General features: G+C 46.8%; 1 protein-coding gene across 2 annotated transcripts in view; it reads left to right on the top strand.

The window, feature by feature from the left end:
• Window positions 1-19691, top strand: part of MANBA (mannosidase beta) — a 114628-nt gene extending 94937 nt beyond the window's left edge. For both annotated transcript variants that reach the window (XM_045536649.1, XM_045536648.1), the window contains 4 exons: window positions 9861-10005; window positions 15124-15266; window positions 16076-16330; window positions 18905-19691. In XM_045536649.1, the coding sequence (XP_045392605.1) occupies window positions 9861-10005; window positions 15124-15266; window positions 16076-16330; window positions 18905-19129 (768 nt within the window). In that variant the 3' untranslated portion in view covers window positions 19130-19691. The remainder of the gene's footprint in view (window positions 1-9860; window positions 10006-15123; window positions 15267-16075; window positions 16331-18904) is intronic.
• Window positions 19692-26170: the final 6479 nt, after the last annotated feature.

Here is a 26170-nt window from a genome sequence, read left to right as displayed (position 1 = left end):
GTTCTTTTTCTCGTGGTCTCTCGTGCAGTTCTGAAGAACAGGGTGCTCGCCCGTGGGCCACTCTTTAGTCACTTGATTAATTAAGCAACTTTTGCAGCTGTTGGAAAGGTCTTGGCTGACAAAGCTGCGCATAGGTTTCTTGTGCTTAGATCCTTCCCTGTCTTCTCTTTATCTTATCGCCACAAAGGCGCCCTGCCAGGCTCTCCCTCTCTAACCCTCCTTACATTCCCGCATAATCTTGCTGCACCTTCCCTTCTGCCCCATCCCAGTCTGTCATATTCCAAATAGCCCATACGCTAGGCACGCTCCCCTAAGCTGGGCCACACAGGTTTCACTCCCTAGTTTAAGGACTATCACGTCTAAACTAACCTTTAAGTGACTTGCCCACCAGCGTGGCCTCTTACTGTCCACTTAGAGAGGAAGCCAGGCTAGTGACATTCACTGCCAGCTCCTTAGCTTACATTCCTCTCTAGTGCTTTTGTTTATCCTTCATGTATTCATTGAGCATCTAATGATTGCTTGGGGATATCCTTGAGAAACATACTATTTAGGGGCCCATTTTATCTCCCCATGCTGAAAGCAACTTGAAAAAACTCAGGAAAAGGGGTAGGCTGTGCTGTAGGCCCCCGACTAGTTATTTGTGTAGTAAGCAGCATGAGACATGAGGAAGATTTGAACCATACTGAGCTTTTAAGATGGGGGTAGGGCAGGCACAGGAGGAGAATGAAGGAGTGATTGCTAATATCATAGGTTAGATATTAGAAGCCTGTATAGACGTCATGCGTATGATGTCAAGCAGACAGTCAACATTCCTTGGGGGTCTGCTAAATGCCCGGCCCTGGCCGTGCAGTGCTTTGTGTACCTTCTCATGTGATTCTCCAATATCTCCAGACGCCCTTATGGCTATTTCCATTTTATATATGAGGATACAGAGGCTCAGAAAGGTTAACTATTTTGCCCAAGGACTCAGGGCAATGAATGGAGCGAGCAGGGTTTCTGCTTATTAAGCTATAGTATTCTATCATCCCACAGTTAAGAGAAGTTCCATAACTACTGAGGTGTTCGGTTGAATTATAACATTAATTTTCAGCAATTAAGTAAAGCAAGCATCAGAAATTTGGCACATTAAATAAAGGCCTTATTGGAACACTGGAGAAAACCAGTGAGGCCAAAAGTTATTTCTTTGAAAAGATCAACAAAATTAACAAAACTAGCTAAACCGGCCAAGAACAAAAAGAGAGAAGACTGAAATTACTAAAAACAGAAATGAAAGAAGTAATATTGCTACTCACCTTACAGAAATAAATATGGCAATAAGGGAGTACTATAAACAATTGTATGGCAACAAATCAGATAAACTAGATGAAATGGGTGAATTCCTAGAGAGACAACCTGTGAAAATTGACTCAAGAAAAAAATAGAACATCGGAATAGACCTATAACAAGTAAAGAGACTGAGTTAGTAATCAAAAAACTTGCCCTACAAAGAACAGTCCAGGAACATACAACTTCACTAGTGAATTCTAAAAATGTTTAAATAACTAATACAAATTCTTCATTAACTCTTCAAAAAAATGGAAGAGGAGGAAATAATTCCTAACTTCTTCTGTGAAGCAAATATTACTTTGATACCAAAACCAAAGATATTTCAAGAAAAGCAATCCATAGATGAATATCCTTTAGGAATATAGATGGAAAAAAATCTTCAATAAAATACTAGCAATCCAAAGCCAGCAGCATATAAAATGGATTATACACCGTAACCAACTGGGATTTATCCCAGGAATGCAAGATTGGTTCAACATACGAAATCCAATCAATGTCATACACCATATTAGTGGGATGAAGGAAAAATAATCACATGATCATCTAAATAGATGAAGAAAAAGCATTTGACAAAATCCAACATCCTTTCATAATAATTAAAAAAAAAACTCAACAAACTAAAAATAGAAGGGATATTCCTCAGCCTGATAAAGGGAATTTTTGAAAAACTCACAGGTAACATCATATATTTAATAGGAAAAGACAGAAAGGTTTCCCCTGAAGATCAGGAACAAGACAAAGATGCCCTCTCTTGCCACTTCTATTCAGTATTGTATTGGAGGTCCTAGCCAGGGTAATTAGGCAAGAAAATGAAATAAAAGACATTCAGATTGGAAAGGAGAAAGTAAACCTATCTCTATCTGCCAATGACATGATCTTATATATAGAAAACCATAAAGAATCCACAAAAAAACTATTAAGAGCTAATAAATGAATTCTGCAAGGTTGCAGGATATAAGATCAATATAAAAATATCAGTTGTATTTTTCTGCACTAGCAATGAACAATCTGAAAATGAAATTAAGTAAATAATGCCACTTACAATAGTATCAAAAAGAATAAAATAGGAATATATTTAACCAAAGAGGTGCAAGACTTTTTCACACTGAAAACTATGAAACATTGTTGAAGGGATTTAAAAAAATGGAAAGACATTTTGTGTTCATGGATTGGAAGACTTAAAGATAGCAGTACTCCCCAAATTGATCTACAGATTTAATGTAATTATATCAAAATTCCTACTGCCTTTTTTTGCAGAAATGGGCAAGCTGATTCTAAAATTCATATGGAGGCTGGGTGCAGTGGCTCACGCCTGTAATCCTAGCACTCTGGGAGGCCAAGGCAGGCAGATTGTTTGAGCTCAGGAGTTCAAGACCAGCCTGAGCAAGAGCGAGACCCCGTCTCTACTAAAAATAGAAAGAAATTACATGGACAGCTAAAGATATATATAGAAAAAATTAGCCAGGCATGGTGGCACATGCCTGTAGTCCCAGCTACTCGGGAGGCTGAGGCAGGAGGATGGCTTGAGCCCAGGAGTTTGAGGTTGCTGTGAGCTAAGGTGATGCCACGACACTGTAGCCTGTGGGCAACAGAGTGAGACTCTGTCTCAAAAAAAAAAAAAAATTCATATGGAAATACAAGACACTCAGAATAGTCAAAGTAATCTTGGAAACGGAGAATAAAGTTGGAGAACTCATGCTTCCAGTTTCAAAACTTACTACAAAGCTACAATAATCAAGATAGTGTGGTCCTGACAAAAGGCTAGACATATAGATTGATTCAGTAGAATTGAGAGTCTAGAAATAAACACATTTATGATCAATTGCTTTCCTTTTTCTTTTCTTTTTAAACAAATTTTAAGTATTTATTTTCTTTTAATTGACAAATGAAAATTGTATATTTATGATTACAATATGATATTTTGACATATATACATTATGGAATGGCTAAATTAAGCCATTTAACACATGCATTACCTCACATAGTTTTTTTTTTTTTGTAGTGAAAACAGTTAAATCTACTCTTAGCAAATTTTAAGTATACAATACACTGTTTTAATTATAGTCACCATTTTGTACAATAGATACCTTGTTGTTCCCATCTTACTGAAATTTCGTATCTTTTCACCAGTATCTCTCCAATTCTCCCTGCCCCAAGCCGCCCCAGCCCCTGGTAACCACTGTTCTACTCTTTGCTTCTATGAGTTTGACTTTTGTAGATTGTACATATAAGTGAGACCATGTAGTATTTTTCTTTCTGTACCTGGCTTATTTCACTTAACAAAATGTCCTTCAGGTTCAGCCATGTTTTGCAAGTGACAGAATTTCCTTCAGTTTTAAGGCTGAACAGTATTCCGTTATGTATATATACCACATTTTCTTTATCTGTTCATCTGTTGATGGACACTTAAGTGGATTCCACATCTTGGAAGTTGCAAATAATGCTGCAATGTACATGAGAGTGCAGATATCTCTTCAACATTCTGATTTCATTTCCTTTGGATGTATACCCAGTACTGGGATTCCTGGATCATACAGTAGTTCTACTTCTAATTTTTTGAGGAGCCTCTATACTGTTATACTTTTATAATAGCTGAATTAATTTACCTTCCCAGTAGTTAAGACAATAAAATGGGGTGAAATAATAGTGTTTTCAACAAATGGTGCTGGAATAACTGGATATACACATGCAAAAGAATAAATTGGGAGCACTACCTCATACCATAGACAAAAGTTAACTCAAAATGGATCAAAGATCTAAATGTAAGAGCTAAAACTATACAACTCTTAGATGCAAAACATAGGTGTAAATCTTATGACTTTTGTTTGGGCAACAGTTTCTTAAATTTGACACCTAAAGAACAAGCAACCGAAGAAAAATAGATAAATTGTACTTCATCAAATAAAAACTTTGTATGGCAAAGGACACTATCAGGAGAGTGAAAAGATAATCCACAGAATGGGAGAACAAAATTTACAAATCATATATCTGATAGGAATCTAGTATCCAGAATATATAAAGAGCTCTTAGAATTCAATAATGAGAAAGACAAACAACTCAAACAATTGGTAAAGACTTTAATAGACATTTCTTTAAAGAAAATGGCCATTAAACACATGAAAATATGCTCAACATCATTAGTCATTAGGGAAATGCAAGTCAAAACCACAGCGAGATACCACCACTAGGATATCTACAATTTTTTTTAAAGAAAAATAAAAAGTATTGGCAAGAATGAGGAGAAATTGGAACCCTGATATGTTGCTGATGGGAATACAAAATGGTCCAGCGGCTGTGAAAAACAGTTTGTCATTTCCTCAAAAAGTTAGACATAGAGTTACCATATGATCCAACAATTCTATTCTTACATATATATACTCAAGAAAACTGAAAACCTATTCACACAAAAACTTGTACACAGATGTTCATAGCATTTTCCATAGTAGCCAAAAGGTGGGAACAACCGAAATGTTTATCACCTGACAAATGAATAAACAAAATGTAGCATATCCATACAATGAAATATTATTCAGACATAAAGAGGGATGAGGTACTGATATGTGCTTGGAGGAACCTTTGACTTTTGTAGATTCTACATATAAGTGAGATCAAAAGTCATAAGATCTATACCTATGTTTTATATCTAAGAGTTTTATAGTTTTAGCTCTTACATTTAGATCTTTGATCCATTTTGAACTAATTTCTGTCTATGGTATGAGGTAGTGGTCTCAATTTATTCTTTCTCATGTGGATATCCAGTTCTTCCAGCACCATTTGTTGAAAACAAATCACCTTGAAAAATGTGAAGGCAGCCAGTCACAAAAACCACATATTGTGTCATACCATTTGTATGAAATGTCCTGAATAGGCAAATCCATAGCAATAGGAAGTAAATTCGTGGTTTCCACAAACTGGGGAGAGGGGAGAATGGGGAGTGACTGGTAATTAGTATGGCGTTTCATTTTGGGGTGATGGAAATATTGTGGAATTAGATAGTGAAGAAGGTTGCACAACCCTGTGACCATACTAAAAACCAATGAATTATAACCTCTAAACGGGTGAATTGTATGGCAAGTGAATTATATCCCAGTTTCAAAAATGGCTTCATTGGGAGATTCTTATTGTCAGGATAATTTACGTAAGTAAAATATATAGATATTGGGAGAACTTAGTCACATGGCTACTCCTACTTTCAAGGGTGAGGGGTGTGTTTCTGGAAAACGTAGCTCAGCTAGAACTCCATCACGCTGGAGAAGGGGATGGGGGTTTTGGAAGACAGCCAGCAGCCGCCAGTGGCAAAGCTGGAACTGGGACGTAGGTCTTGGTGTCGGGGTCAGTTTCCTTTCACCACACTCTCTGTCCCTCTAAGGAGCCTGATTTCCTAAGTGCAATCAAGCAAGCTGCTGAGAATAGGCATATTTTTTTTAATTTTTTTTGAGACAGAGTCTCACTCTCTAGCCTGGGCTAGAGTGCCGTGGCATCAGCCTAGCTCACAGCAACCCTCAAATTCCTAGGCTCAAGCGATCCTCCTGCCTCAGCCTCCCGAGTAGCTGGGACTACAGGCATGCACCACCATGTCTGGCTAATTTTTTTTCTACATGTATTTTTAGCTGTCCAGATAATTTCTTTCTATTTTTAGTAGGGACGGGGTCTCGCTCTTGGTCAGGCTGGTCTCGGACTCCTGACCTCAAGCAATCCTCCCACCTCAGCCTCCCAGAGGGCCAGCCACCGCGCCCGGCCTAGGCATATTTTTAAAACTGAAATAATATTTGTCTACTAACAGTGATACCGAGTAACCTAGGAAATAACCACGCATTTGTCCCTCTTCTATGTAAAGATTGCCCTCTTTAGGAAAGGATGCGTGGGTGTGTAAATATAGGTACAGTTTTTAAAGGGAAAGGGGCAGTTCTAGAGATTTTCCCCCAGGGAACTAGGATTGTACAACACCTCTTTAAAAAGTGCAGTGGGCAATAGCCTTGTGCATTTTATGAACAAAGGTGTCATCCATTAGCCTTGACTGGTACCCCAGGTTGGGATAGACTCAGCCACGTGCTGGGCGTGGTGCTGTCTGTCTGTGGGGGGGTGCCGTGCTGTGCTGGAGGCTGGTCATCCTCCTACATGCTAATTTCAGGTAAGAGAGGCAACTAGATAGAGCCAACCTAGTGCCCTTCTTCTTTCTTTGCTAGTGAGGGTTAGGAGTCCTTTTGCTTTTTAAACATTTTTTAAAGTTTGAAAACTTTAAGGGATTAATAGTTTTTACCTGTTAAACCAGAAAAGATAAGTTACAGTGAGGAGATTAATGTTAGAGGGGAAATACAGAAATAAACATTTATATCTTCCAGATTCTGAAAATTGGTGTGGTTTAGAGAAATGAAATCTCAAATGTTTATGGGGGGCCAGGCAAGTAATTTAAATAGACGAGAGGATGATGAGGATGATTCCTTGGGGTTCTGGCAAATGAAGCATCCTGGCCCTGACTTAAGACGATAAATAACAACCACGTCAACAAGAAACAAAAAGCGTCCACTGTGTGGGCCAGTTAAAACCAGTGTGGGGCCCAGTTCAGCCTGGGGGCTTCCAGTTTCTGGCAACTGCTTGCTTGACTGGAACGTGACATGGAAATATGCAACAAGGACTTTAAGCTTTGCCATATACTCTTACCAAACAAATAAACAAGAAAACAACACAGAGGGAAAAAAGTTAATATGCACAGAAAATGTTCTTAGTGCTTGTATTTAAAGAAAAAACCTGGAATATAATAAATAATAAATGCAAAATAATAAATGCATATGAATTATAATGTGTGTTAACAAAGATTGGAACAGGATTTAGAGTGATGCAGATGATTTGGTGCTCATCAGATTGTTTTTTCCCTGAAAAGTAGATTAAGTTTACCAGGAAGAGGAAGAAAATGCTGGTTCCTCTAAGGCCATCAGTAAAGCATGTAGTTGTCTCTCGGATTAGCACAGGCATGACTTTATCGACAGGTTGTGACTTTGTCCTAGAAGTTTTCATTTTTGCCTGAAAGAGATGACTTCGTGACCTGCTCTGATATACACTGATATTTTGTCCCCACATCAGAATTCCGGTTTTTGCTTTTCTCCTACTCACCCTGCTTTATAAACCTGGATCCAGGGCAGGTGCCTGCAGTCGCAGACTGAGTGAGCCCTCCTTCCATGCCCCCCGCGAGTCGGAGCTGAACCTAGTTCCCCAGGGGTCATATCAAAAAGTCGCAGGTTCTCTGGCCTCTTTTGTGTACCAGGAATGGCCCAACTCTGGGGGTATTTTGGGCCCTGGGAGTTCCGGAATGTGGGCTGGCAGCCAGAGCAGGTGTTGTGGTGGTTGCCGTTTGTTGCCTGTCCGGGCCTGTCCGGGCTGGGTCGGCAGCGCTCCCTGTGTGGTGACCAGAGTCCTCACTGCCCTCCTCTTCCTCATCAGCGCAGCGGGGTGCCCTGGCTCTTCCCCAGTGAGCCCGTCACACACGGTCCCTGCAGCAGTGGCTCACTGTCCAGGAAGGAATCCTGGGAGAGAACAGAGATTTCCAGTTCCTCGGAGCTTTGGGGGTATGCGCTGGGTTGGCACGGTTTCCTGGCTTGATTTTGTGCCCAGAGGCCACCTTTAGCTTGGCTGATGGGGCATGATTGGAAGGCTCGGGGTGATTTAAATGAGTCCAGATGCTATCACATCTTCCAAACAAATAAGTGGGTAACTTCCCGTGCCCATGTGAGGTGAACCTCTCTAGGGGGCACAGATTGAAAATCAGTGTAGTCTCCAGATCTGTCTCTACTGAGATTTCGCTGCTTGGCTGCCTCATCTTCACTGAACTTTCTAGAAGTTGCTCTACAACACTTATTGGTACAACTCAACAAAATGTGAGTTCTTACTCGAGGGATTGAATTGCTCTGTGCCTACCTGTCTGGGCCTAGAAGTAGATACGTCTCTCTCTTCTCTGGTTCAGTTCAGACAAGGCTGGCGCTCTAACAAGGGCCTGGCTGGAGGTCCCGAGTCTGGCTGGCATCAGCTTGACTGCCCCAGAGAACAGCTCTTAGGTCTGCTTCCCTGTTTCATCCCCCTGACGCAGGTTTTGGACTGACCCATTCGGGCCGTGTCCTGTGGTCACTCTGAGCTGGCAGCTCTGCCTCTGGCCTCGTGGGAATCTGGCTTTCTGCAGGGCTGCTTTGCAGCTGGCATCGCCGTGGTGCCAGCGGTCGCGTTCCTGAGCCAGACAGCGTCTCTCGACCTGCTAATGTCACCTCTTGCCTGGAAGATTTTAATACTGTCAGGTGGTCTCCCTGCACCCACTGCAGCCCCTCCAGTCCACTCCCACTCAGTGGTCCCAGTCAGCTTTTGGAAATGCAAATCTGGCCACATCACCCTTCAGCTGAAAAGCTCTCTGTGACGTGCAGTTGCCTTTAGGATGCACAGGGACACCTTTACCAGCCTTGCGTGGCCTCCAAGGCCCCCCCACCCCGGGTCTCTTCCGTCGCTCCCGGCCGCCCGGGCCAGGCTCTCTGGGCCTTGCTTAGTGCTCAGCCGGCCCCGCAGTCTCCTCTCACCCCACCTCGTCCTTCCTGGCTGGAAGGTTCTGCCCTCTCTGTTTTGCTCTTTCCTCTTCCTTTAGGCCAGTCCTCACTCCTCAGCCAGGCCACTCCCTACTCTGTGGACGCTTAACACGGCGCTCCTCTCCTTAGTGCTGTTCCTGTTGACAGTTGAGTTTATTTGTGCCCACTCTGAGGCCAGCCTGCCCTCCAGCTGAAATCCCTGCCCCTCTGGCCACCTCCTCAGGGCTCCCCAGTGGCCCGTGCACGAGACCCTCCCAAGTGCGACGCCAAGCTAAGAGCACGTGACACGTACAGTGTCAGAACAGCAGCAGTAAAAGAGACTGGTTTTTCAGTGATGACGACAGTAATTAAGGGTCCTGCGTAAAGTTCTTTAGTGCCTCTTTAATAAGAACTAAATTTCCCTGTCTCATTGCTACAGTTTACCATCTGTCCTGCTATAATGAAGGATTTGCATTTATGAGAAATCTTACATTACCAGAAATCATGATCTAAAAACAATTGTTTGATTAGAAAAAAGGGGTCAGGGATTGGATAACATCAGATTCATAATAATAATGTTATTTTTCCTGCAGAATTTTTCTAATAAAAGTTTTTTAAATAGCTATGAATGTTTTAGCAAAATCCATCATTGAAAAAACTTAGTGTCTGACTACACATAGCATCTGCTCTGGAATAATAATCCTTGTTTTTCTTCATTGCCTGCACTACCTGTCACCCCGTCGTGTTTCCTTTGTCACTCACTGTTACAACAAATGCAACGCCAAGCCTCCTGGACAAGCCCGCTGTCACAGACAACCGGTTCCCATCCGCTAATGAGCCAGTTACAAATCTAGTATAATAACGATGTTCCTAATGCTCGTCAAATTCCCTAATTTATCAGACTGGTTTTTTTAAAAGAACTCAAGCCTGTGACTTTCTCAGCTCTAGACCAGCAAACAGTGACGCCTGTGTGTGACTGTGTCCCCCACCCAGGTGGTGCAGGCCCAGTGTGTCAAGGCCGAGACCGAGTTCTACCTGCGCAGTCGAAGCGAGGTGGTGGCCGGGCGAGGGCGCACCATGGGGGCGCTGTACTGGCAGTTGAATGACATCTGGCAGGCTCCTTCCTGGGCCTCTCTCGGTGAGTGTTCAGCGTCATGTGCGAGCTAGAGCAGGCGATGGCGGCGGGGACAGGGCTTAGGAGCACAGGGCCTGGGGTCGGACAGCCCGTCTGCAGCCGCGGCCACCCGCCCACCCGACTGTCTTCCCGTGAGCCCAAGAGATGCCCAGTACCAGTTCAGTGCTGTGCAGAGTCACAGCCGCAGGCAAGGAAGGGGATAGATTCATGCACAAAGGTATCAGCCATGCATCTTGCTATGACTGCGTAGAAGTCTGAATATTTCAGAGGACTTTCCAGGGCCAAGGATTATGGATTAAGCATCCCTTGTTTTGTGTTGGAGAATCCAACCGCGCAGGTTAGCCCGGCTCAGTGTGCACGCCCCTTCTCTGACTCCCCTTGAAGTCCCTGAGGTCACCTCTATGATGCCCATTTAGCTTTGGGAGGACAGGTAGGAGCGTCAGAACCCAACTGGGAAAGGTTACCTGCTGAACCAGTTCAGCCGCAGGCGAGATGCTGGCGTGGAGCTTGCATTTCACTGATCCCATCTGTTTTGGCACATTAAAAAATATTTCAGGGCTGGGCGCGGTGGCTCATGCCTTTAATCCTAGCACTCTGGGAGACTGAGACGGGAGGATTGCTCGAGGTCAGGAGTTCGAGACCAGCCTGAGCAAGAGCGAGACCTTGTTTCTACTAAACATAGAAAGAAATGATCTGGACAGCTAAAATTATATCTATAGAAAAAATTAGCCGGGCATGGTGACACATGCCTGTAGTCCCAGCTACTCGGGAGGCTGAGGCAGGAGGATTGCTTGAGCCCAGGAGTTTGAGGTTGCTGTGAGCTAGGCTGATGCCACTCTAGGCTGATGCACTCTAGCCCAGGGAACAGAGCGAGACTCTGTCTCAAAAAAAAAAAAAAAAAATTTCAGGAATAATAATTAGTTTTTGGCCTTCACTACAGCTTATCTGAAGCAAAGCTCAGTTAATAATATAATATAAGCAATAGTTTGAGTCAAAAATGAGGCAAGGCCATAAAGTAAAAGGCCATTTTGCTCTTAAACCAGCTGCGAATGCAAACCCAGAGGAGCTCATTCCAGACGTGCTTTCGCTGGTGCCAAATGGGCGACTCTTACGGGCGTCGGACTGTGCTCGAGTTTCTCTGACCGAGCTCTTTGCACCAAGCAGACGCAAGAGCACCGAGTAAGAATCGGGGTGGGCTGTGGGGACAAGCCGCCCGGGGTGCCGGAGACACTGCTCAGAGACCCCTGGAGACCGACCCTGCTTTCTGTCTGTGGATGAAGTTCTGGATCTTTGCAGCTAAGTTTGATTCAAGAAATTGGAGGGGCCCAATTTTTGTCGATCTTCCTTTAAATGGTTGCAGGCACTTAACAGATTATTCTAATGAGTTTTGCAGAAGGGTAGGTCTGTGGAAAAACCTCTCAAACTCAAAGTGCTTTTTGTGTCCCCTTACTCCACGACAGTAATCAACACAGAAGGTCCCTGTGGCCAAGTGTGTGAGGGTCTCGCGCCACTGTCAGGCGGGCAGTTCTGCAGTGACACCAGCCGGGTGTCCTCCAATTCCAGCCCACGCTGTCCCCCGGGGGACGGCAGATCCGCAGGCTGAGCGCTCTGTCCCACGAGGCAGCACTCGCCTCCCCGACGGCAGTTCCCAGTAGGGGCTCCGGAACTTCTCACGGGCAGCTGCAAGTTGGGGTTCCCACAGCCCCGTCTTTGGGTTCCACTGTTTGCTAGAGCGGCTCACAGGACTCAGAGAAACACTTAGGTTTACCAGCTTCTTACAAAGGTGTTTTAGAAGATACATGTGAAAAGCCAGATGGAGAGAGATGGAGGGTGAGGACTGGCAGGGCCCTGAGCGCAGTGGAGTTGGGGTGCTGCCCTCCGGGCCTGCGGGTGACTTCTTGCTCCCCCTCCTGCCGGCCTCCCCTGTGAAGCTGTCCAGAAACTCTCCGAACCCTGTCTCTTGGGCCTTGTATGGAGGCGTCATTGGATAGGCCTGAGGGACAGCTGTGTGGAAACGTGATTGCACAGAAGGGGTGTGGTGTAATGCTGACAGCTGAGCGGAGAAACTTGGCAAGTCCTGTCTGCTCAGATTCTTCTTGGCCTCTCTGTGCAGCGTTTGTTCCTCTAGGGTACGGGGCAGGAGCTCTTCTGAAATGAGACTCTGAGGACCGTAATCAGATGAGAATCCTGCCTTGGGCAGGGGAAAGGAGGGAGGGAGAAGGTCAGAGAGGCAGATTGTGTTTTCTGACTCCTGCTTAAGTGCCTCGACGTTATAACAAAAGACTGTAGCAAGGGCAATGGGAGTTACGAGCCAGGAACCCTGGACAAAACCCAGTATATATCATAATATCACTGTAGGCAGACCCCAGCATAAAGGCATGACGGCAGATCGAGAGTTTGGCCATTTTCTCAACTCTGGCAGGACCCTGGCTGCACACGGAGGGTCACCAGCTCCCTGTACTTACTAGAGAGCAGGAACCAGGGAGAAGCGGTGACAAGTTACGCTGTAGCTGCTCCTGCTCTGGGCAGCCTCATAGTCCCTAGGTAGCCTGTTTAATTGGCTGAATAAATCCACTGCTTCCAGTGTGTGCAGGTGAGGGCGGTATGTGCCATCTCTTATCACCGGAAATGGTGATAGCAGCAAGATCAGTAGCTACTTAGAATCCGTAAGCTCTCATATACACTCGTGCACCGCGTAACATTCAGCCGATGCTAGGCCACATATATGACGGTGGTCTCCTGAAATTATAATGCCATTGTTTTTTTTTTGTTTGTTTGTTTTGTGTTTTTTTTTTTTTTGAGACAGAGTCTCACTCTGTTGCCCGGGCTAGAGTGAGTGCCGTGGCGTCAGCCTAGCTCACAGCAATGTCAAAATCCTGGGCTTAAGCAATCCTACTGCCTCAGCCTCCTGAGTAGCTGGGACTACAAGCATGTGCCACCATGCCCAGCTAATTTTTTTCTATATATATTTTTAGCTGTCCAAATCATTTCTTTCTATTTTTAGTAGAGACGAGGTCTCACTTTTGCTCAGGCTGGTCTTGAACTCCTGACCTCGAGAAATCCTCCCGCCTCGGCCTCCCAGAGTGCTAGGATTACAGGTGTGAGCCACCTCGCCTGGCCAATGGCATTGTTTTTGCTGTATATTTTCTATGTTTAAATATATTTAGCTACATAAACACTTACCATGGTGTTACAGTTGCCTACAGCATCCAGTATGGTAACATGCCGTGCAGGTTTGTAGCCTGGGAGCAATGGGCTGTAGCCTAGGTATGGAGTAGGCTAGACTGTCTTGGTTCATGTAAGCACACTCTGTGATGTTTGCACAGTGACAGAATTGCCTCAGAATGCATGTTTCAGAATGTATCCCTGTTGTTAAGCAGGGACACATGACAGTATTTTATTTTTAAAAATTAGTCTAAGTTTATGGTTATAATTTTGCAAATACAAAAGCCCACCTGGGAATGTTGCTTGGTTTGTAAACTTGGACAGTTACAGAGCTAATGGTAAAGCCAGAAATCACGTGATATTTTTAGCCTGTTATGAAGAGTATTCTGTTGGTATCCCAACTTTATTATTGATTACTACCTTAGGTTGGTGTTCCAGTCTGTTTTCCATTGCTATAACAGAATACCACAGACTGGTTCATTGACAACGAACAGAAATTGATGTGGCTAATGGTTCTGGAATCTGGGAGGTCCAAGAACATGGCGCTGGCTCTGGTGAGGGCACCCACTGACTGGCCCGTGGTAGAAGGCGGAAGGCAAGAGAGCTTGAGGGAGTCAGACAGTAAGACAGGGCGGAGCTTGCTTTTATAACAAGCCACTCTCCTCATAATGAGCCTGCTCTCGCAAAGAGGACATTAATCCATTTACAGGAGGGTGGAGCCCTCATGGCCTAAGCGCCTCTGAATGGGTCCCCACCTCTCAACACCATCACGATGGCTGTTACATGTCAACGCGAGTCTTGGAGGAGACATTCAAACCATAGCAGGTATGTGTCAGGGAGACCTTTTGCTTCCATTCCTGTTCACTGGAGTGTATTCTGTTTGTGGCCTTGACCTCCGGAACCACACGTCTGAAGTCTCCTCCCGTCATGGGCCGTCACACGTGTGGGTGTGTAAGTCACCTCAGGCCTGAGCCGTCTTCCATTTATGAGAAAATTTCCGAAATGCAAGTTCTAGTTCGCTGTGTAGATCCAGTGGGAAAGGCCTCCCCACACCACATCACAGCCCCGTCGTCGTTTGAGGAAGTCCTGAGGGTTGGGATTGAAGTGCCGAGAGTTGGTATTTTGCAAAACTCTAAAGAAATTAGTTTTATCTGAACTTCAAAAGTACGTTCCTCTATCTCAGCAACTTGCACGATGCATTCTGGCACCTCCCTCCCCTTTTCTCTCTGCCTCTCTCTCTCTGGGGAGTTACTTGGTGATGCCGTGCTTTGTGGGGAAGGATCATTTTGAAATAGAGGAAATGTTGAGAAAAGGAGATGTTGAAAGATTTTTAAGTTAATGGGTCTAGCACACTAGATGTGTCAGTAAGACACAGAATTTTACAGATTCTTGACAACTTCTAACTGTATTTGTGGAACTGTCGTTGTCATTGGTTTCCATGGTTTCCTCCATCTGACCTTGCCAGCCGTGCTTGCACAGTGGCTGCTGTGGTTTGCTCAGAGGGTTTGACGCCTGTGGGAAAAGGCAGCTCTGAGTTCTAAGTCAGTCCTGTGAATGGACGTCTGGCACAAGTGTTCCCTGCTGGTGCTACCGCTGCCGGTTTCCTGCCTCATGCATGTGCAGTAAAAAGGAACCTTGGTGTGTTGAGCTCCTGAAAGCAGAATCGCGTTTGGGAAAGGCTAGTAGGAGTCGGATCTGGACTCAAAATCCTGCCTCCAGCATGTCGGAACCAACTGCCTCCATTTCCTCCCGTGTCAAGTGGGCTGTTGGTGCCTGCCCCACCCTGCTGGGGTGGACACAGTGTCCAGAACGCTGAGAGCCCTTGACAAACGCGGGTGCGTCCCACTGTTGCTCGCTCCCTGGAATCATGACAGCCGCGCGCGGATCCCGCTGGGCCACGTGGGCCCTCTGACCGCTTGGCCCCGGCCGGCTCCTAACGCTCCCGATCATTTGCAGAGTACGGAGGAAAGTGGAAAATGCTGCATTACTTTGCTCGCCATTTCTTTGCTCCCCTGTTGCCAGTGGGCTTTGAGGATCAAAGTGTGTTCTATGTCTACGGCGTGTCAGACCTTCACTCTGACCGCACAGTGACACTCACGGTAAGTTCCTTGGATCTTTTTTTATCTACAATAGGGGGAGACTTTTAGATTATTTCCTCAGTTGTTTGGTTATATTTCATCTGGGAAAAATAACAGAGACATCCATTTGCAGCCAGAATCCATACGTTCAGGTTAGAGCTCTTGCTGTTTGTTATGTGGCCTTCAGCAAAACCCTTAATGTCTTGGCAATTCCATTTCTTCCTCTGTGAAATGATAGCAGCCTACCTTTTTAAAGGATTTCTATGCATAGCGAATAAAATAGATGCCAGCAAATTAGATAAACTGTAAGGTACCACTTAAATGTAAGGTTATTTGTAATTATGGGAGGCTGGAAGGGGTCCAAAGTTTGCAAAAAGAAATGATGCAAAATGGTATGTTAAAGTCTAAGTCAGTAAAACTATTCAGAATGGGGATGTGGACGAATAAACTTGTATTTGAAACAAATTTAAGTAAAAAGAAAGAGTAGAAACTCAAAGTCTTTGGTGGCTACAGTTTGGAAGACACGAATAACACTGAAAATAGGGCGCATTTCTAGAATGATTACCGTGTACAAGGGGCCGCACCTTCCACGGATTATTAGTTTAAATTCTCACAGCAGCCTGTGCAATTAATGCTGTTACTGTCCTCGTTCTCAGTACGGAGCAATGGAAACGGGGAAGTGGATTAATGCGGTCACAGAACCGTGGGGCCAGGATTAAAACTCGGGTTTCATGGTCTCGTCACCACTTCGGCTATTATTGCTACTATTATTCTCTAAAACAAATAGTCGCCGAGAATGTCTGTTTTTACTCTGTCTTGTTTCTCCCCAGGTGAGAGTCCACGCGTGGAGCTCCCTGCAGCCTCTGTGCTCTCGTGTGACCAAACGCCTTGTGATTCCGGCCGGGCAGGCTGTTGTCCTCTATAAGGAGCCCGTGTCTACACTGCTGAGATGCGGGAATTGCACGCGAGAAAGATGCGTGCTTGCCTTTTACCTTTCAGCTGACCTTCAACTCTTGAGCCCAGTCAACTACCACTTCCTGTCCTCCCTGAAGGAGGCTTCGGGGCTCCGCAAGGCCAATATCACGGTAAGCGCAGGGCGGGGGGCGGCTGCAGTTGCGGCTTCCCGGAGCCCCCCTGCCCCTGGGGCGGCTCCCCGCACCCTGCCCTGCACGCATTTCCCCCGGCACTGAGCTTACCCGAGCCTGGGGAAGACTGGCTTCTTTCCCACTAAAGGCAAAGACCACATGGTTTTTATTGCTAATGTAGGATTTGTGAGCATTTTCAGGGGCTGCCACTCGTCTGCCCACCACCCCCTCACTGGTGGCTGGCACAGTGGCGGGTCACCACGGACTGCACCTCACCTGGGGGCAGGTTCTGTTCTAGGTGCTGCGCTGAGTAGTCCCCGATTTCCACAGCAAGCCTGGGGCATCGCAGCCTGAGGACCCGTGCGGGACAGTAAGCGCTGAGCCCCAGTCCCCATAGCCGGGTCACCTGCGCACGGCACAAGCATCTGCCTCTGATTCAGTCGGGTCTGTTGACACTCACTCTGCTTGCTTTGCTTTATTGCTTCAACCACCAACTCTCCTTATGCTTGCTGGGAAAAAACTGGGACGACCAGCACGTGTTGTTATAAACATTGTGTAGCCAGAGAATCTGAAATTTGTCTAGCTGATTGAAAACCTTTCCTTCCTTTTCCCTCTGCACACAGTAATGGGAAATTTTTTTTTATGAAGTTTCATTCCCTGTTTTTAGCAAATTTAAAATTTGTTTTAAACTTTTACTGCATTGAAAAAGATTTTCTACATTTACTTTTGACGTAATCATATAAACACACCTAATCCTGGCATTTTATTAGAAAGAAGCCTAGCAACTGAAACCTTATGTTTTTTCCAAATTAATAGCCAAATAGTCATATAATAAAAATCTGTTATCTGTAACAACTGATATAGAACAGATTTGAAGGAAATGACATACACTAACATGTATTTTTTTTTCCAGAAAAATGTACTGGAGAAATGTGTGGTCTCTAAACTTAGGATTTTGAAAACAAATTTTTTTTTTTGAGATAGGGTCTTGCTATGTCACCCAGGCTAGAGTGCCATAGCATCATCGTAGCTCACTGCAACCTCAAACTCCTGGGCTCAAGTGATTCTTCTGCCTTAGCCTCCCAAGTAGCTGGGACAATATTGTGTGCCACCATGCCCGGCTAGTTTTTCTATTTTTTGTAGAGACAGGGTCTCGCTGTTGCTCAGACTGGTCTCAAACTCCTGAGCTCAAGTAATCTTACCGCCTTGGTCTCCCAAAATACTAGGATCACAAGTGTGAGCCACCACACCTGTCTAAAAACAATTTTTTCCCCTTAAATTAGCCCTTCATTACCTCAAGATAGTTGGAGGTGGGAGAGAAGTATGGCTTCTTTCTTTGTTTTACCTCATTTGGGTTTCAATGAGATTTGTTATTAATGAGATATAATAGTAATAATAATGTCAGTTAACGTTTATTTTGGGCTTAATAGGTGCTGGGTACCTGCTATACTATCCCAAAAGAGATGCCAGAAACTTGCTCTGCCTGTCTCCCTGAAGCCGGGGAGTACAAACTTAAACCCTGGGCTCTGCAGTTACACGTACAAGATGAGATTTCCACTCCAAAGAGTCCTTTCTGGCCTTGACCTTGGAGTAGCAGCAGCTGAGGCTGCTTGATCAGCATCCCGGGGTGAACCACATGAGCCTCACGCGTGTGGCTGCTTTGGGGTCCTCGCTGGAACAGCGGGGTGGTGTGATTCGACGTCTGACCTCAAGCTCGGGTCTCTGACCCTCAAGAGCTACCTGATACACTCTATTAAGTTTCTTTTCTTCTTCTAGCAATACAGGTTTTCTTGTTTATAACTCAGAGTCCTGAATGATAAACATACAAGTGTGCAAGGCTAAATTATAGATAGTAAAAACTGCCCTTTGAAACTCTTCATGTCACACGTAACGCACACGGTGAGCCCCACGGGGTGGCGTCTGGGTCGGGAGCCGCGTGGCGTGGCGTGTGCAGGGTGTGGCAGGCCAGGGTGCTGGCCCGCGGTCACTCGTGGAGCGGGGACTCTCTGGTCTCAACTGCGCGCCCGCTTGCTGCCGATGCTGCGTGGGTTTGCACAGGCTGAAACTGCCAACGATGTGACTGTTGGGCTGTGTAACAAAAGGGACGCTGTCCCAGCAGAGCTTTGCAGACGCCTGGCCGGCTCTTTCTAGATGGCTGGAGCTTCTCAGGAGCCGCGGATGCAAGTTCCGCCCTTGCGCTTTGCAGCTGCGTCCAGACGGAGCCTTAGAAAGTCGTTGAATCCACCCAGCCCTTTGCAAAATGTCCCTGTCTCGATGATACTCGGAGAAAAACCGTAAAGGAGAGCAAGCTTTGGGCTCCTTGTGCAATGTTCTCCTTAATAATCGGAGACCAGATACGTCCTTGGCTTGAGACTACAATATGGTCGTTTTCCACGCGTGTGATCGTTTTCCGTGCGGTGTTCGGCCCTGCAGGGCTGCGGGGAATCCGTGGGGTCGGCAGCCGCAGAGTCACAGCTGCGGGAAGCGCGTCCTTCACGTGCCACGTGACCGCTGGCAGGTGACATCCGCCGACGCCTCAGCTCTTCCCTCAGCCCTCGCTTCTCTTTCTTTCAGGCCACCATCTCCCGGCAAGGCGACACGTTTGTTTTTGATCTGGAAACCTCAGCGGTCGCTCCCTTTGTTTGGTTGGATGTGGGAAGCGTCCCAGGGAGATTCAGCGACAACGGTTTCCTCATGACTGAGAAGACGCGGCGCGTGTCGTTTTACCCCTGGGGGCCCACCAGCAAGCGTGAGCTGGAGCGGTCTTTCCAGGTGACCTCCCTGGCGGACCTGTACTGAGGGACCCCAGGCTGCGTGTCCGGGGGCGCTGGGATGAGCCACTGCCACAGCCCTGGCGGGAGAGGAGGACAACCGGGGACAGGCTGGAGAGGCCGAGAGGCCCGCACGCTCGTGGCCACGCATCCGAGCCGTGAGCACGTCCGGGGACGGCTGTGTCTGCAGGGCACGTCCTCAGCAAGCCTGTGCCCGGGCCTTCTCGCATCTGTGCCGGGACCTCCCGCATCAGCAGCCCACGAACCCACTGTCACCAGAGGGCCCTTCAGGGAGTCACGGGCATGTGGCCGTGGCAGGATCTGCGGAACCAGATGGAAGGTTTTTAAGGTGACGTGGGCCTTCCGTCGTGAGCTTGGAGAGATGCTGAATACTAAAATGAAGGGCTTTGTTATTTCTGGAGGGAAAGGAGGCTCAAATTGCACGATGGCAGTTTCTGGGTGGTGGCCACGCTGGCAGTTTGGGGGGGTTGATTGTTGCCATTTGATTACTTTTTTGAGTCGGATTCTTTTTTCATTTGTGGGCTTTGTTATAAAATATTCTTTAAGCAATAACAACTTTTTTAAAAGGCTGTCTGAGTGATCCTTCTTTGAAAACTAAGCTCACATGGAAATGGACGTCAGTGTGGTCAGTTTGGAGGTTTTGGGGCGTCATCACCTGTGATGGTGTGGGCGTCAGATCTGGGCGGAGCGGATGAGCTTCCTCATTCAAAGCCCACGAACTGGATTTAACCTGTTGATCCTGGCAGCAAGGTGCACTCCCGTGAGCTTGAGCTTAAATCATTTTATTTATATTATTTAATTATAAATTGCTATGAAATGGAGATGACAATCTCTCACCTTCAAAGGTCGTTGTGAGGACTAAACAAATAGGGTGTGGAACAAAACAAATGCTCAATCAGTGGTGGTTGTATTTTTAACATCATCATCATCACCGATTTAGTGCCTGAAAGCAACAGTAAAAGTGAAGCAAATACAGGCAAATGATAAAGTCTGAAGGGCAAATTCTTTCTGAAAAAGAGATCAGAAAGGAATAATGTGTAGAGGAAGAATAAATTAATGAATGAACATAAATATATGCTGACAACAAGTTATAAAACGAGAGGGCTGTGCTGTGCACGCACGTTAGTATTGCTGTAGGACCCCAGTCAAAACGCTCCCCACAGTCCCTGTGTGGCAGTGACATTAATCATTTCTACCACCGTAATAGATTTATTTTGCCACATTTACCGGACTGGAGTCTGATACACTTGCTCTTAGCTTGCGGTTTCTGAGGTTTTTCTGTTCGTAGTTGTGCAAACAACAGAGAGAACGGAAAGACCAGGATCGGGTCCTCTGCAGGTCTCTTGCAAAGCACATTGCAGAGAGAGGAAGGGGTCAGTTCACAGGACTGTCTCTGCCTGTTTTAGAACCGAGAGAACAACAGAAGTGGTCATTTCTCATTCACGTACACTAAAACTCTTGATTTTTTCTCTTTTTTTTTTTTCTTACTTGACTTTTCATTGTGAGATATTTTCAACCTAGAAGTCACTTGGAAAATAAATAGATTCTGTCCTCTGTTGGAATGAAGGTGAACTAGAGTGCAGGAGAAATAAAGATGTTTCCCAAACATTCCTAAAGGGACAAAGACCTGAAGACAGAAAGAATGTTCTCTTGGGCTACCTCTGGCTCTCAGATATGAAACTTATTCCCTATCGTGTAAGATTCAAGGAGGAAAAACAAGTAGGCATTGTTTGTGTGGGAGATTCTTAGCATTTGAAAATATTCCCAGAGACTGAATGCCATCTTAGCAATTCAATAAACACACGAAATCAAAAGCATTTGGCAGAAAAGTGAATGAGGGGATTCTTGTTTCTTAATTGGTTCATCAGAAGTAGGAGCCAGAGTGATGCACAAAACCCTAAGAATCACAGGTAAGACAGGTGTTAAGATGCATTTATGTTCTAACAAGGATTTATTCATCCGTGTATCCAGCGTTTACTGCGGGCCACTGTCCTACAGGTACTGTCCTTGTCACCGGGGAATGGCAGTGAGGACGGCAGACGAGTCCTTGCTCTCGTGGACCGTCTGCTGTAGGGAGAGAGACAAGGAGGTGAACAAATAGGGCGATTCCGGCTGGTGATGAGTCCTGCAAGGTTGAGGTGACAGTGTCGGGAGCTGCGCTAGATAAGGCCACTGCATTCAACACTTCAGGAGAGTCTTTTTGGAAAGTTTATGTTAATAAATGAAAAACTTTTTTCAGTTGAGAAACGAGTCTTTGAAGACCTTCATTGTGTCTAACACATAAGGAAGGAGAAGCAGGGGACAGTGCCCCAGCCAGGCTGGCTCAGCCTGGGCGGTCCCCACTGGACGGGGGGGCTAAGGGCCTGGCGTCACTGTCCCGTGTCCCACAGACGTCCCTCCTGCCATGACAGGAAAGGTGCCAGCGTAATGCAGCTTCACCCCTGAGGTCGGTCTCAGCCTTTCAGCAAGATGACCGAGTGCCCCCGGTGCCACATCCCGCTCCGCAGTGAGTGAGTACAATGACGCAGTCATACCCAAGTCACCTGGAGTTCTCAGGAAATGGAACATTCTGGAACACAGACATTTCTGTTTGAGAACTAGTACTCATTCCTGCCTCATAACATATGTGGGAACAACACTCTTATTCCTGTTTTGTTATTGTTACTCACCATGGCTTCTGTAGGGTCCTGGGCGGGGGTCCCCACACCCTCGGTAGTTGGGGTGGGCACCTCCCTGCGGCCGCCTGCTGGCCAGACCCTGCTCTGCGCACGGAGGTGGCCGTGTCCGGCCTTGGGGACTGCGTCAGGGCCTGTACACTGACCCTGTGCCCCTCCGCCCGTGGTCGGCGTGGGGCTGGGCCTGGGACAGGGTTCGGGCAATGCAACATGAGCTGGCGGCCAGCACGGCGTCTCTGCAGGAAGGTTTCCCTGCCGGGCCGAGACGGACCTGCTGAGCCACCCTCTGCCGTCGGGGGAAGTGCAGACGCCGCTGTCCGAGGACCTGCTACTCGCCTTTTGTGACCTTGAAGAAACATTGTCGACACACAGGGAATGTCAGAAACCCTGAGCTGCTAAACTAACCCTGCAGCCGTCCAACTTTGGGCTTATAATGTGCGGGGAAAAAAAAAGCCCTGTTTGTTTAATGCACTTGTAACCAGGTGTTCTGATTTTACATCCAAAGCATCCTTGGCCAGGCGCGGTGGCTCACGCCTGTAATCCTAGCACTCTGGGAGGCCGAGGCGGGAGGATCGCTCGAGGTCAGGAGTTCGAGACCAGCCTGAGCAAGAGCAAGACCCTGTCTCTACTAAAAATAGAAAAAATTAGCTGGTCAACTAAAAATATATATAGAAAAAATGAGCCGGGCATGGTGGCGCATGCCTGTAGTTCCAGCTACTCGGGAGGCTGAGGCAGGAGGATCGCTTGAGCCCAGGAGTCTGAGATTGCTGTGAGCTAGGCTGACGCCACGGCACTCACTCTAGCCAGGGTGACAGAATGAGACTCTGTCTCAAAAAAAAAAAAAAAAAAAAAGCGTCCTCAATGACCCTGCAGTCACAGTGCAGGGCTGGCAGCCAGACACTTGTTAGGGTGGAGAGCCCGGCAGGTGGAAAGGTTTCTCACTCAGAGATTGAGATACAGAAAAGTGAAAAAAGTTCATCCCCTCGGAAGGACAGAGTGAGAGAGCGAAAGGGGGGCAGAGGGGGGAGGACAGCGGGGACTGGTGGCCGCAGGAGCACTTTGCCCCCACACAGGGAGACGTCACCTTCCGCCCGTGCGGGACAGTCTCAGTCTCTCATGTTTCTGCCCCTGGACGGGGAGCTGCTTCAGTCCTGAAACTGCTCCCTCTGCAGTTCCCAGGACGTCCCTCTTGGTGCCTTCAAACCGTGGCGTTCGGTGAGTCACACTTGGTCTCTGGCAACTCTGGGACTGGTCACAGGCGCAAGGCGGAGAGTCGAAGCTCTGGTCAAGGGGAACCAGCGCGGAGTCCGGCACTCGGGAGGGCGGCGTGAGGGGCGCGGCCTGACCCTCTCCCGGGGACACTGTCCCCCTCGGTCCTCATCCAGACCCAGGGACGCCCGCTCTGGGGAAGACTTCAAGGACACAGTCCGAGTCAGAGGTTGGGGACGCCCCTCTCTGGCCCAGATCACTAGGTTCTGGTCTGACTCAGGTTTCTGGGGACGCCTGAGGGCCGATCAGAACTCCAGCAGTCATCTGAGTTGGGGACGCCCTCCCAGAGTGACACAGGAACATATGACCACCCCCAAAGCATCCTTTTCAACCTGCAGTCAGAACTTGGGGACTCGCTGACCCCATCCCAAACGTTCGGTGAATACATGGGCAACATTTGTTTGGAACTTTGGGACTCACTGACCAACAATCCAAATGTTTAGTAAGTTACACAACCAGGAAATTTGGCCCGAGAATGGATCGCTTGATCATGACCCCACTGCTCGGACCCTGTCCCCGCTGGCCGGCAAAGGGTCTCACGTCCTCCACTTTCAAGCTTCTCTAAACTTGCTGGACTTTCTGGTCTTCTCCCTGCCTGCCTCATGCCACTCCTTCCCCCGGCTCTCCCATGGCCTTCCCTTTCCAGATGTTTCTCTTTCGGATTTCCGGTTCCTCCTTCCTCTTCTCTGTCTCGCCGTGGCCGGCTGTTCCAGAAGCCCCTCCCGCCTGCACACCTTCTGGAAGGCTGCGGGGCCAGAAGGCGTAACTCACTCGCAGCCAAGATGAAAATCCAGCGCTTTTTTCTTCTGCAACTGTCTGAAACTTTTCGCCTCTTTACTAATTTCGATCTTGATCCCAGGAAAGGGACGATCCATCCTAACACTTCATCTCCCAGTCGGCCCCAATATTCCGCATAAACTCCGGAAACTTGAAAAGGGGCCTCAGACTCCACAAGCCGCACTTTATACCTGGCCTTGAAGGTCTCTGATGACCGCGGGGAGCGGTGGGGGGGCGGGGGGGAGAGGTGAGAGGAAGAGGACAGCGGGACTGACGCAGCCTGAGAACAGAAGGACAAAAGCTTCTCAAACAGTGGCTGCCGCTACAGAAGAGTTGTTCCAGGGTTACTCAAAAAGGCCCCGGGCAAGAAGACGACAAGACCACCCACCCCTTTCACTCGTGTTTGAGTCCCAGATCCACCCCTGGGGGGCTACATGGGATACAAGTCCCTGAGTCTGTGTCTCAGTTTCTTTAACACACTGACAGCCACACTACAAAAATTTTTTTTTCTTAGGGCCACGGTGTTTTATTAAAACGATCCTTTCCAATGTGTTATTTTTTATTGTTTTCTGTATGTGAGTTGTATGCAATGCGATCCACATTTTTAGAATTAAATTGTTGATATTAATTGTACCAATAAGAATATCAACAAGTAAGGTTTGCACACATCAACTGCAGGGTTTTGCTTCCCCAGGCCCCGGGCTCAAAACTAGCCTGAGTTAAACACAACTCACGCGCAGTCGGTCTGTAAAAGGTGCGGGTGATAACAGTACCGGCCTCACAGGTTAATCGGGAAGATTATTGCCAGCACACACTCACCACTCAGCAGATGTGAGCTATTACGACTACAATCGTCGTGGCCTCCGTGTTAAGCCATCAAAGCGCCTCTCGAGGTGGCAGAGCTGAGCCTGCGCAGCACTGGTGGTGGCTGTGACCAGGCCCTGCCAGGGAGCTGGGGACAAGTGCCAGGAAGGGGAGGCGGGGACCTGGGTCCCCTCCACCTGCCTGGGCATCTTGAAGATGTAGGTCCTATTTCGCCAGCAAATCATGCCCCAAACTGCGTTTTAAAAAGGTGATGTCTGAATACAGATGTAAAAGTCTAGCAAGGAGAATTCTTAATGTGTTTTGGGACCATTACACAAAAAACAAGTGGGATTTATCCTAAAAGAGTTGAAACAGTATATAAAATCTGTTACAACTATCCCACCTCAAATGTCACAGTTATCTTAATCAGCTGTTTCTTGCTTTGTGTTTTTTCCTTCTCGGGTCTAAGGAGACAGAAGGAATCTCCAGTGGCTGCAAGAGCCCCTCGTTTGTGCCGGGACACGGGCGCTTCCCCCTGGAGCCGTGTGGCCGTCATGGGGTCTGGCTCTGACGTCAGACAGGCTGGAGACTAGGACGTTTTTTAAAATTTGTTACAACTGATTTTTAAAAATTATAACTTCTTATTGTGAAATGGTTTTAGACTCACTCAAGAAATTCCAAAAATAGTACAGACAGGTCCCTTGTCCCCTCACCCAATTGCTGCTGCTGATAGTATCTTAGGCAACCAGAGAACATTGTCAAAACCAGGAAACGGACAATGGTATGATACATTCCAAGGCACACGTCTTACTCAGATTTCACCAGGTTTTACGTGGACTTCTTTTGTGGTATGTGCATGTGTGTGTGTGTGCATGTGTGTATGTATGTGTGCATGTGTGTGCATGCATGTATGTGTATGTGTGTGCATGTGTGTGTGAGTGTGCATGTGTGTGCATGTGTGTGCATGTGTGCATGTGTGTGCGTGTGTGTGTGTATGTGTGTGCATGTGTGTGCATGTGTGCATGTGGTATATGTGTGTATGTGTGCATGTGTATGCATGTATGTGTATGCATGTGTGTATGTGTATGCATGTGTGTATGTGTGTACATGTGTGTTCATGTGTGTGCCTGTGTGTATGCGTGTGCATGTGCATGTGTGTTCATGTGGTATGTGTGTGTGTGCATGTGTGTGTATGTGTGTGTGTGTTTATAGTTCTATGACCCGCGCAACCATCACCACGGTCAGGATGCAGAACCGTTTTATCACCACAGTGAAACTCCCTTGAGTTACACCTTGATGGTCGCATCCTACCCCCAAATCTAACTCCTGGCAATCAGAGATCTGTTCACCAGTATGATTTTGTCACATCAAGAATAGTGTATAAATGGAATCAGACAGTCTATAACCCTTTTTTCAGTGATATTTCCATTTATTTTATTTTTAGTAATACAAATTTTTTCTATCTCAAAAAAAAGTTGAATTGCATGCTAACATTTAAATAGGGGCAGGTGTCATATAAACTA

This window comes from Lemur catta, chromosome 24, assembly GCF_020740605.2.
Source record: "Lemur catta isolate mLemCat1 chromosome 24, mLemCat1.pri, whole genome shotgun sequence".
Taxonomy (NCBI): Eukaryota; Metazoa; Chordata; class Mammalia; order Primates; family Lemuridae; genus Lemur; species Lemur catta.
This window is presented reverse-complemented; position numbering and strand designations above follow the sequence as displayed.